The sequence below is a fragment of the Pteropus alecto genome, unplaced genomic scaffold (assembly GCF_000325575.1).
Source record: "Pteropus alecto unplaced genomic scaffold, ASM32557v1 scaffold45, whole genome shotgun sequence".
NCBI lineage: Eukaryota > Metazoa > Chordata > Mammalia > Chiroptera > Pteropodidae > Pteropus > Pteropus alecto.
The window spans coordinates 16,368,274-16,381,046 of NW_006442491.1; the positions used below are offsets into that span (position 1 = coordinate 16,368,274).

At 40.4% G+C, this 12,773-nt stretch overlaps 1 protein-coding gene and 1 pseudogene across 1 annotated transcript in view; one reads left to right on the plus strand and one right to left on the minus strand.

Moving 5' to 3' along the window:
* Window positions 1-12,773, plus strand: part of CUNH20orf194 (chromosome unknown C20orf194 homolog) — a 103,478-nt gene that overhangs the window by 71,066 nt on the left and 19,639 nt on the right. The window contains exons 27-29 of the mRNA XM_006922013.3: window positions 1-61; window positions 5,014-5,139; window positions 12,161-12,198. The exon at window positions 1-61 is cut by the window's left edge and continues 122 nt beyond it. Coding sequence (XP_006922075.1) covers window positions 1-61; window positions 5,014-5,139; window positions 12,161-12,198 — 225 coding nt within the window. The remainder of the gene's footprint in view (window positions 62-5,013; window positions 5,140-12,160; window positions 12,199-12,773) is intronic.
* On the minus strand, window positions 2,725-2,843 carry LOC112471182 (annotated as a pseudogene).

The window sequence follows — 12,773 nt, forward strand, 5'->3', positions numbered from 1 at the left end:
CGCTCTGCTCCCCGTCTGCATACATCCGCAAGAAGGCCAGACTGCTGGTGGTATTACAAGGGTGAGCGCTGGAAGTCTTCTGGAAGACAGAGGGGTAGGGTGGTGACCTTGTCATACTGTTAATTCATATGTGGCCAGCCTGAGGCACAGAACAAACCACACACGCATGAGCAGTGTGCACTACTTAGAGAGGCCTTAGAGTGGCCAGTGTAGCTTGCACACAAATTTTAAGTTTGGCTTCAGTATCATAATCTCCCCAAAAGGTGGGGAATTAGGGAGGAAGTTTTCTAGGATTCTCTGATAATTCTTACAGTTGTGGTCCCCAAGCCACTTCCTTCACCGTCTAGGCAAGGGAGCGTCATCTGTTTTAGTCTTCGCTCCTGTGGAATTGCAGAGACAGTGCTCACACTCTCCAGCCTCGAGCCCCACCATCCCTGGGATGGCTGGTCCAGGAGGGTTTTCCTGGGACCCTCAGGAGCTTGAATGGTCCAGTTGAGCAAGGAGCTCCCTGGGAGGACAGGTGTGACAGTATGTACCACTGTTCCATGGACACTGGTTGCAAGGAGCTTCCCTTCGACCTGTTCTGATGCCTTCCAGGGAGGAGCTCCATGCAGGCCCATCACCCCCAGCCCAGAGGAGAACATGCCGGGTCAGGAAAACACAGGCTATACTCTTCACTGGTGTCATTATGGTTGGTGATAAAGACTCTTTTGACAGTTCTCACAAAGTGCTTTTGTACTATGCTGTGTTTTTTGTGTGTGTCTGCTTGTAATAAAAGTATTTGCAATTGGCTAGTCGTTTCCAGTAAAGAATAGGCCCAGATCCAAAGCCCTGTTTGGTCTCCTGGATGTGATGGTGGGAATTGGAGCAGAGCTGGGCCAGTGATGCTAAGGCAGGAGTGTGCTCTCCACCAGGCCATTATTCCTCTTCTTCAGGCCTTATTCTCACCCCTGCCCTGGGCTTCCCTTCTGTCAGCCCCTTCATTCTGCTTGTGGGCTGAGGTTGTAGAAGCCACAGAGCAAGAGTCCAAGTGTGAAATCACTCATTTTCTTCTGTTTTTCCATTGCTTCTACTGGTCAGATGCATTGGCCTCTATCAGATTTGAGAGTCATTGCGGGGGTGGGCCTGGAGTCAAATTTGGTAGCTTAATATTGTGCAGCTGTGATCATTTTCATCTTCCATCACTTCAGAGAGCATCATCGACTCCTTGTCTCTGACTGTCCAAGTCTGCAAAAGTGTCAGCTGTCCTGGCCTCTGTGGACTTCAGTGACAGCGTATGGCCACTCACTCACTCTCATACTCTCAGACATAGCTTTTGCCCAGTCACAGCATGCTAGGGACCTCAGATTTCCTGAGGGAACGATATCAAACCATGTTATCACCTAAATGCTATGACTCTCACTACGATACTGTCCTTACAGGCTGGGCCCATTCTTGTGAGGCTCAGCAGGGAACATATGGCCTCCTTTTTGCATGTTTGTCTGCTTGAGATTACTGATGAAGGGAGACCCAAGAGGCTTCTCAGTTGAGAATTTATACTTTCATCTTTATTTATAGGATTCTTTGGGGGACACCTGTGGTTAGGGCAGAGTTTTCTTTCGCCCCTAGAATGGCCTGGTGCCGTTCGACTTATTGCAGCAGTGAGGCGAGGTAGGTCACTGAGGGGCAGTGGTGTTGAGTTTTAACATCAAGTGTCATTTTAAAATTAATGTATTTTGAAATGATAAAAATTTTTAAATGGAGGACAGAATAGTGGTTGCCAGGAGTTAAGGATGGGAGTGGAGGACAGGAGGAAGGTGCAGGTGGTTGTAAAAGGGCCACGCAGGGATTCTTACAGTGGTGGGCTATTCAGATCTTGACTGTGGTGATAAATACAGGAACGTGCACAGGCAACAAAATCATATAACTTAATACATAAAACACAGACATAAGTAAAACTGGTAAAGTCTGAATTTTAAAAATTTAATTTTAAGGAATTTGAGAGGTTGTATTTGTTTGCACTTTGGAATGTTGTAAAATCATTCTTCACATTATCTACATTTAAAACAAAGTATCTCTCTCAAAACAAAAATTGAATTAATATAAAACATGTGCCCAAATTGTAGGCTTAAATTGCAAATATAAAACAGAGCCCAAAGGACACTTGAATGGAATATCTGTTATTTCAGAGGAAAGAAAGTTCAAGTCCTGCTGGGCTTTTGTCTTGTTTTTTTGTTGTTGTTGTTGTTTTATTTTTAATAAAGAGAGTACTGACAAGAAAGAGGCAAACATGAAGAGCCAGTTTTTTGCCTTCATCATGCATTCGGGCAATTTAGCCAAAGTGGCCAGGTATGAACTCTGGCAGCTGGTGTGGCCTGCTTCTGTGGTAAGGGCTGCCTCCTTCTGTTTGGAGGCCACACCCAGGATAATAACTATAGGGCAGAGGCCAGGGAGGGGCATCTAATAGAACCCACTTAATAAGTAGAGTGAATGACACCAAGTGCCTCCTCTCTTGCCACAGTGGCTCCGGGCTGCAGTGCCCTGATGCATCATATAGATGCATTGGCCTCACCAAGGACTCTGGGGCCTGTTTCATTCTAAACTAACTAACTAACTAACTTCCTTCCTTCCTCTCTCCCTCCCTCCCTCCCACCCTCCCTCCCTCCTTCTACGAGGCAACCCTTGGTTGACTTCACAGATTGCAAGGACCTTGTCAGCTTACAATCCCCTATTTTTTATTTTTTACGCCTACTGCACCTGGTCTTCCTAGGTGGTCTCCCATCCAAATACTAACCAGGCCCAACCCTGCTTAGCTTCCGAGATCAGACGGAATCAGGCTTGTTCAAGGTAGCATGGTTGTAAACTTAACTTTTTTCATTAAAATAAATGAAGATTAAAGGAATACTCTAAAAATCTGGGAATTCCTCAGCTGGGAATAAATAGATTTATCCCTAAGGATAAACCTATTATATTAAAATGATTAAAATCTTCAGGATTGGCTTGTAAGTCTTTCACTTCTTTTCTACCCTAAGAAATGAGAGTCTCTCCAGGCTCATACCAAACATAAAAAATAAAAAGCCCCTACTTTTTTTAGGATCAGGGAAATATGATGCTGAGGAACAAGGCTGGGGTACTTAACCATGTGAGTGAAGTGTGTTAAACATGACCACAGAGATTTGGGGCAGGGTGCAAGCATCAGCCCTGCTTACCACACATGCATATGGGCTCTACAGGCCCACATAGACGCTGAGAACCAATGGAAAGAACCCCACGTGGTCATACACACAAATACTCAGACAGGGAGAGAAGCCTTCGAGAAAAGCCAATGAGCAGAGGGCTTGCTCTTAAGGCTCTCTGGCTGCCAGGTGCTTATGGGGGAGCTCTAGAACCTTACGCACCCTGTTCTTTACTGAAACACTTCTGGTTGTTGTTACTGCTGCACACTTAGGGGGTGGGGTGCTAAAATTGTGATCAAGAATAAAGCCAAATGCCCTTTTACAGATGAGCTGTATATAGCAACTCAGGAAATGGCTCAGGCGAGTTATACCTATCCTCCTAGCTACCACCATTGGCCTTCCAAGGGCCCAGGCTAGAACTTAGGCCCATACAATCCACAAAACTACCCATCAGCTTTGCCATCCCTCCATTGAAACTGATCTTTTGGTGATAGGCTGGGTCAGCTGGGAAAATGTTTTCCACAAGGTGAAAGGGAAGGGTCCCCTCTTGGAATAGCCATGGGTCTACTTGGGGTTGAATGCCCAGTTTGTTCATCTACCCTGCTTTAGGCACTGTAGATTACACCGCTCAGCAACTACCTTATGTTTTAGTTACAGACATAGACTATAAACAAATGAGAAAATACTGAGTATGTAGCTGATGTTTAGTGCTTTGGAGAAAAATTGGGGTGGGAGCAGGCTGTGCCAGAGGGAGTATCACATAGGCTGTATGAAATCGAGGACACCTCCCTTATAAGGGAGTCAGGAAGCAACTCTTGCAGACATCTGAGGGAAAAAGCATTGCAGGAGAGGGGACAGTGCATGGCAGAAGGTGCCTGGAACGTTCAGAGGAGAGCCAGGAGGCCAAAGAGCCAGGAGGCTGGAGTCAGGTGAGGAAAAGAATAGGAGATGAAATTTTCCTGCAGTGTGGGGATCAAATCATAGAGGGCTGTGGGGCCACTATAAGGGTTTTGGCTTTCATGCTGAGTTGGATGGAAGTCACTCAGTGGCTTAGCACAATGGGATTTACATTATTCCTCTGGCTTCTATACTGAAAATAGGTTGGAGGGAGGCAAGGACGGAAGCAGGGAGGCCAGTGAGGAGGCTGTGGGGGTGACATAGGCAAGAGATGGTAGCAGTTTGGACTCCCAGTAGTAGTTGAGTGTGTGAAGAGTGATCTCATTCCAGTTATATTTTGAGGATTGAGGGAAAAAATTGAGTCAGTGATTACTCCAAACAAATATTTTGGCCTAGCTGCTGAAGGAGTGGATTCTCCTCTGCTGAGGACAAGGCCTTGGGAGGAGCAGGCATGGGGGAGTTGCATCATGAACATATTAAGTTCTGAGTGAAAATATCAAATTGGCTCTGGACAGACAGGAGATACAAATGCCAGTGGTATTTGACATGTGTCTGCTGACCTGGAGAGGTACCTCATGATCCTCCTTTCTCTCTTGTCCACATGTTCTGTGAGGTGGAAGAAGAGGAAAAAACTATTTTTAAAAAGTAGACCAATGTAGGAGCTTTCAACTTGACTAGAAAATGGGCCTAAGGACACCGAGTCTCAGCCTCAGAGGCCCAGAGTCACCTGTACAGGTTCCTCTTTACCCCCAGATTGGGGGAATTCTTCCACTCACTCTTGCAGTTATGAGGACTAATGGAACTTGGGAATGCAGAAGTACTGTGGACTTTAGGGGCTCTAGAGTGTGAAATCGTGTGACCCAGGAACCCAGTTTCAGGCTCCTCCTTTTGATCTTTTTTCCACCCCACCCCTGCTCTGCACCCCCAATCAGTGAACTAATCATTCCTTTTCCTTCCCCAGGTACACAGATGTTATTGATGTGGTCCAGGCCCTACAGACCCATCCAGACTCAAACGTCAAGTCTTCCTTCACCATTGGTGCCATCACGGTGTGCGTGGAGCCACTGAGCTGTTACATGGAGCACAGGTACATTCTTAGGACCACCTCCAGCCCAAGGACATGGCGTGCTGAATGTAAAGAAAGCGATTTTCTCTTACCCACTAGAAGGAGACACATCTTCATGTGTGTTTGTCTTTTGGAACACATTGGTCTATCTTATATGTAATAAATGCTGTTATTTATAGTGCCAGGTTCTCAGAAGACTGGCATCCTCTTACCATTTTTGTTTGTGTACTGAAAAGTTGTTCATCTAGGGCAGTGGAACTTGAAACAGCTTCTCCCAGAAAGAAAGAAAAAAAAAAGCCCATGACAGCCTTTTCTTTTCATCTTTGCTACAGGGGAGGGGCCTTTTTCCTTTCTGGTCTTTTTATGTGTATGCTTTTTTACGTTTGTGGTGTACATATAATTTTATATCCTTATTCTTGGTTTAACATATAAACATATTATGTAGGTTAACATACATATGTTCCTGGATCACAGTGGTAATTACATTTTGATTAATTATGTATGTGGATGGACATAACTGTCTTAACCATTTCTCTACTGTTAGTCTCATATGATGTCTCCAACTTTTCACTATTATAATGCTGTAGAAACATCTTTATCCATATAAATTTCTCAAATTTCAAATAATTTTCTTAGAATTCCTCAAAGATATGTTATTAATTAAGTGTATGACCCGTTTTTATTACTCTTTATTCACATTTCCAAATTGCTTTTTTGAGTGAGTTTTACAGTCTGTACTGCCCCAGTGGTGTCTGGAAGTACCTATTTCAACACAAAAACATTCCTTAGTGGGGAGAGTTTCAAGCATTACAGTGTCCCTTCATAGAGCTATTTAATTTCCTCTCCCTTTAGCCTAGTGGAATACATCCCACATCTGTAATCATATGATCTTTCCAGCTAGTCCACATTATTGTTATCTTCTGGTAACTGGTTGATCTATCCTAAGACATTCATCTGAAAAGGCTCCCTTCGTATTTGAGTCCAAATTTGACATCTTTATGTTTCTCATAAAAATACTTTAAAGATTACATCCTTCATCACCTTGACTGACCTCAAGTGATGTCTTCACCATTCTCTCTTTAGCTTTGACCTAAGTTCTGCTCACCCATAGAAAAGCCAAGGTGGTCTGTTTTCCTTCTTTCTTAATTTAGGTTACTGTAGTAAATGCAGGGCATCACCGTTGTACTTTGAACTGCCATATTGACTCTTCCGTGCCACTCTTTCTACCATTCTTATCTTTTCTTTTTCCAAAGTTTTTATTTAAAGATGAATTAAAGGAGGAGGTCTAACATAGAACTAGTTACTACCATAGATATTACCATAAAAAAGAAAAATGTACAAAAAGATAGTAATAAGCAAACAGCAGATGGAGGCTGCTCTTCAGAAGAATTAGCACAGACAAGTACTTTTCTGCACTGTCAAGAAAAAATTAAAAGGAGGTGCTAAAAGGGTGTGGAGAGAACTCAGGGAAAAGATCTAAAAGGCTGGGGAAATGGAGCAGGAGGAATCTTCTTGGGATGATGAAAATGTTCTAAAATTGAATTGTGCTGGTGGTAGCACAACTCAAAATTTGCTTTAAAAAATCATTGACTTGTATGCTTAAATGAGTGAATTTTATGATACACAAGTTACACTTCAATAAAACTTAAATAGAAAAGATCCAGGGAGAAAAGAAATTCAGCTAACAAAAGCAGATGGAAGATGAACTGTTAGAGGTCTAGAAAGAAAATAAAGATAATAATAAAATCCCTATGGAAATGAAAATCTCATTCAAAGGCAAAGCAATTCTCAAACCTTGTTGGGCTGTGAGTTCCTTCACCAAAAAACAGGGTCTGCTTACCATACATTCCCTCATTCACTTTGCTCACTGCCCCTCGGAGTCTTAAAGTACATCTTGTTGGTAGAACTTAGGTCATAGTCCTGTACCTGACTACAAGAAAGGCTGGAAAAGCCATTTTCTGCCATTTACAAGAGGGATGGGTTTCCTGAGTCCAAGTCTAGGAAAGGTGTTTAGAAGGTACTGGGAAGTCTGCTATGTTTATAACAACACTGTTTGTAATATCAAAGAACTGGAAATAATCCAAATACTAATTAGAGATAGGTTAAATTTGGGGATATCCATATAATGGAATGTTGCACAGGCATTTAAAAAAAACAAGTAGATTTTTATGTACTAACATGGAAAATGCCCATAACATTTTGTGAAGTGATAAAAAAATGCATTTTTTTAATGTTTATTTATATGTTTATAGGAAATATCTAGAAGGACATATACCAAACTGTTAATAGTAGTTTCTTCTGGGAAATGGCTACTTCCTTGGGAGCAAGTGTTGGATAATGGGGAATCATTTGATATTTTATAGTATGTATGTATATTGCTTTTTAAAAATATAATAGCTTTATTGAAATATAATTACTTACCATAAAGTTCTTTTAAAATCACTCTCTATTCCTTCCTCTTTCTAGCCCTTGTCAACTACTTGTCTACTTTATGTTTCTGTGGATTTGCTTATTCTGGACATTTCATATAATGTTTTCAAGGTTCATCTATGTTTCAATACTTCATTCCTTTTTATAGCCAAACAATATTTCATTGTATGGCTTTACCACATCTTATTTATTCATTCATCAGTAGATGGACATTTGTGTTTTTTAAACCATTATAAATGATACTGCTATGAACATTTGTGTACAAGTTTTCATGTGGTCACCTGTTTCCCGTTCTCTTGAGTATATACCTGGGGGTAGAATTACTGGATTATATAACAACTACATTTAACTTTTTGAGGAGCTGCAAGCTATCATGTATAGCCACTGCATCATTTACATTCCCACCAGCAATGTGTGAGTGTTCCAGTTTCTCCACATCTTCACCAGTATTTATTGTCTGTATTTTTTATTTTAGCCATTCTAGTGTGGGGTGGTATCTCCTTGTGGTTTTGGTTTGCATTTTCTTAATACTAATGATACGGAGAATTTTTTCATTTGCAGATTGGCCATTTGTGTATCTCCTTTGGAGAAATGCCTGTTTAAAGCCTTTGCCCATTTTTAAATTAGATTATTTGCCTTTTTTTATTGAGTTGAAAAAAGTTCTTGATATGTTCTGAATCCAAGTTCTTTATCCATTATTTGATTTGCAAAAATTTTCTCCCATCAATTTTTTTATTTTCTTGATGGTCCTTTGAATCACAAAAGTTTTTCATTTTAATGAAGTCCAATATATTTTTCTTTTGTTGCTTGTAATTGTGATATCATATCTTTAAAGCCACTGCCTAATCCAAGGTCACAAAGATTTTACTCCTGCGTTTTCTTCTAAGTGTTTTATAGTTTTAGCTTTTGCATTTAGGCCTGCGTTCCGTTTCGAGTTCATTTTGTAGAAGGTGTGAGGGTAGGGGTCTAACTTCATTCTATATGGGACTATCCAGTTGTCCCAGCACTATTTGTTGAAAAGACTTGTTCTTTTCCCATTGAATTGTCTTGTCACCCTTGTCAAAAACCAGTTCACTATAAATGTAAAGGTTTATTTCTAGATTCTCAGTTCTGTTCCATTGATCTATATGTCTGTCCTTATGCTAGTATCGCTGTTTTGATTACTGACTATCTTTTCAGTAAGTTGTGAAATTGAAAAGTGAGAGTCTTTCAACTTCAATCTCGTTTTTCAAGATTGTTTAGGCTAGTCTGAGTTTCTTGTATTTCCATGTAAATTTTAGCATCAGCTTTTCCATTTCTGCAAAAAAGATAGTTCACATTTTGATAGGAATTGCATTGACTTATAGATCCATTTGGAGATTACTGTCATGTTCAAAATATTGTCTTTCAGTCCATGAACATGGATATGTCTTTTCATTTATTTGGGCCTTTAATTTCTTTCAGCAATGTTTTACAGTTTTCACTGTACAAGTCTTATGCTTCCTTTATTTAATTTATTCCTAAATATTATATTCTTTTTGATGTTAATATAAATGTTTTCTTAATTTCATTTTGCAGTTGTTCATTGCTAGTATATAGACGTCCAGTTAGTTTTTGTATGTTGGTCTTACATCCTGCGACCTTGCTGAACTCATTCTTAGTTTGTTAGTTTTGGGGGTTTGGGGTGGACTCCTTAGGATTTTCTGTATACAAAAGCATGTGAGGGTTTTCTGTACACAAAAGAGCATCCTTTCCAATCTGGATACCTTCATTTCTTTTTCTTGCCTAGTTGCTCTGACTAGAACCTCCAGTATAATGTTAAGTACAAGTGACAAGAGCATCCATCGTGTCTTGTTCTTGATCTGCGGGGAAAAGCGTCTAGTCTTTAACCATTAAGAATGATGTTAGCTATGAATTCTGTATTATTTTTATAATAAGATTTTTTAAGAATTAAGTTTTTAATACTCTCATTTCAATGCTTTTTTTTTAAGTGGGTACCTTAACAGAAAAAAATTGTATCATTGCTTCTAGATCATATTTAAAAACAAACAAAAAACACAGGTGGGCATAGTGCTTGTTTTTCCTTTCTGTGAAGTGGGCATTAGTGTAGCTTCTTTAATTTAGGAGATGGGCTTAGTTTAGATTTAGGATGGATCCTAAATCTTGTGAGATTTGTCTAATGTCTTTATTCTAGAGGGTTGTATTCAGTGAGTTTCTTCTGAGTGTCTGCTGTGTGCCAGGAGCATTCTACTCATTGAGGGGGCAGAAAAGAACAAGAGCCCAGGTCTCTGCTCTTTCGTTGTCTACATTTTTGTGAATGTGCATGTAGGAATTGTGGGTCCCATGTTTTGAGGCAGAGTAAATCAGTATCATTTATTGATTGATTAAAATTTTATATAAATCAGGTACTTGGTTGGCACACTGCAAAATGCACAATACCATACCTGTGGAAGGCTTAGCAGTATATTATAATCATAGCTATTTCTGTTATTCAGAGGAAGAGCTGGCCAATAGCCAATATAGTATACCCAATATTTCAGTGTTTGTCAGTACAGAGCATATCTGCTATGTTTTAAGACTCCTATGCCAAGCACTATTTAATCATATTACAGTTTAGTAGGGTGGAAGAGATGTAGAGAAGGAAAGAAGTGAGCTAACATTTACTTTGCACTATTTGTCTGGCACTGTGATGCTTTAACCCTCTAAATCCTCAGAATTTCCCTTTAAGACGCAAGCATCATTATCATGTTTTACCATGAGGTAGCTGCTCAGAAAAGTTAATTTTCCAAATGCCACACCAGTGACTTATATACAATTAATCATGATTCAGAGTAGGAAGTACCATAATAAAAAAAAAATGCAATTTTATATGAATTATAAAGAAGCAGTGATAATCCTAGTTGGATTAGGAAGGAAAACTTATGAATTTGAAGGACCAAGATGCCAAAGATGCCAAGATTTGAGAAATTGCATTCCAGTTTTAGGGAATCACATATATGTGCAAGTCTATGTTTTCTGAATATTTTCCTTGCATCTGCTTAAAGGGAGCAGCTTCATGACCTCATTCCCTGTCAGAGGTTAAAAGCATGAGCATCCAACCTGTGATTGGATAGGATGCCTTGAAGGGCAGCTTTGCTCAACCTTATCTAAGATTCCTCTGGTGGGAATTGCTGTGGACGGCTGTGAAAAACAAGCAGTGTGCTAAGAAGGGCCTTTACGGGCATGCACTCTAAAGTCACAGGCACTTGATGGGGACAGACACTTTCCAAGAATGTATTTGCTGTTTGACGGCCTCTTTAGTGCACGACGAGTGCAGTGAAGTCAGTGAGTTCTGTTCTTGGGAGACTCCGGTGTGCATATTCCAGGGCTCTTGACCTTGGCTCAGAACATATTGGGGCTCTTCCTTGGAATTCTTCAGAAACCATGAGGGAGTCAGTCAAGAGACTAGATGCATAGACCGAAAAGTGGCATTCATCCAACTCACTTATCCACCAAAATTGGTTCCAGTGGTGTGTGTCTGGCTGTTTTCAGAAATCCAGTGGTGTGTGTCTGGCTGTTTTCAGAAATCAAGACTTGCCACCACCAAGGAAATTGTAGGAGAGAAATTTCTTCTGTGTTTTCAACGGCATTAACACCTGCCACTTAGATCAGCAACAATTCAGAAATATGGTTTCAGTAAGCATATCAGTTGCAGGGAAAGAAAACACAGGAGCTCTGTGGTGCCAAGCAGACCTGGGTCCCTGCATAAGTCTTCCCACTTTCCAAGCTTCATGTGAGGTCTTGGGCAAAGTGCTTAGACTACCTATTCATCCTAAACCCACTCTTCTCAGCTTTTACATACTCAAGGCACAGGGTGGTTGTGAGGACAGAACAAGATTGTAGATGTAAAGCACTTGCATGATGCCCTACCCCATAGTAAGAACTTGACAAAAGACAGCTATTCTCATTAGTTTTGTCTTTCTTCCCTGAGATTACTATGATCTTTTAGTTTTAAAGCATTGAGAATATGAGTTTTTCTGTGGAACTTCCTACAGAGCTACAGTTATTAACTATTTCACAGTTTAGATCAGTCACCCTCACCCACTTCAGTTGCAATCCAATCAGTCAGTTTCTTGCTTCTCATTCACTCTTAAAGCCCAGAATGTTGTTAAAGGGGACCTGGCATTCTAGTGTACACATAAGGGGAAGCATGGCAACTTTGGCACTGAAGGCCCCTGGCAGAGTTAGGTGAATGTAATTCTCTTACTTTTCCCTTGAAATTTCCCCTTTACTATAATAAGGTCAGTACATATCTCTTTATAAATACATATTTAAACAAAACAAAACAAAACTCTCTTTCTCTGTTTTCTATAGTCTAGAGACTGGCCTTGCTCCAATATCCCCTCTTCAACATTCCACCAAGAGTTAGCCACTTAGGGACTTCTATGGGGTTCCTGGCTTAAGGAGCTTTGGTCCAAAGCTGTGAAAACCTCTAACGTAACTTTGGCTATCCTTAATACTCGTTACTGCCTGCCGCTTGCCCCACTGAGTAAGTCATCTTGGATATCAGTGATATTCACATTTTTTGTGGGAAATAATCAATGACAACTCTGACATTAATGATGTTAAAATATTTCTCTTTTTTCCTCCCTAGGTTTCTCTTTCCTAAATGTCTTGACCAGTGTTCACAAGGTAAGCAATGTGTTTTACTTCCCATTTGCACACCTTTCAAATTCATGCTCCCACCTACATTCTAAAAGTTAAAACATCCAAAATTGATCCAGGGAAAACTTTGATCTCTTTTACTTTTATCATATTTGATAGGCATATTTCTTCCAGAATTTGTCTGAATGATGACGAATTGCCATGGCAACACCTCTCCTGAGCTGGTATTAAATCTGCCCTGGATCATCAAGATCTTGATGCTCCAGTGCTACAAGTGCAAACTGTGGCACAGTAGGACCTTCTCCCTTAATCCCTCGCTACATACACTGGGATTTTCCATACCTCCTTGGTAACATTTAGAAAAATTTACCCATTCTGTAGGTTATACTCAACCTTACATTGTCCTACCATCTGGCAACCCTGAAAGCAGCACTTTTTAGTCATATTAGATATGGTGTCTGGGGACCCAGAATAAATTCTAAATTTCCTGCAGTGGTGATAAAATGTTTATTGTTGTCAGAAGACCTGGGATCTGGGCTTCCTGAGCCAGCCCAGCAAGTAGAATTGAGACAGAAGAAAATAACTCAGTGTCCTCAGCACAG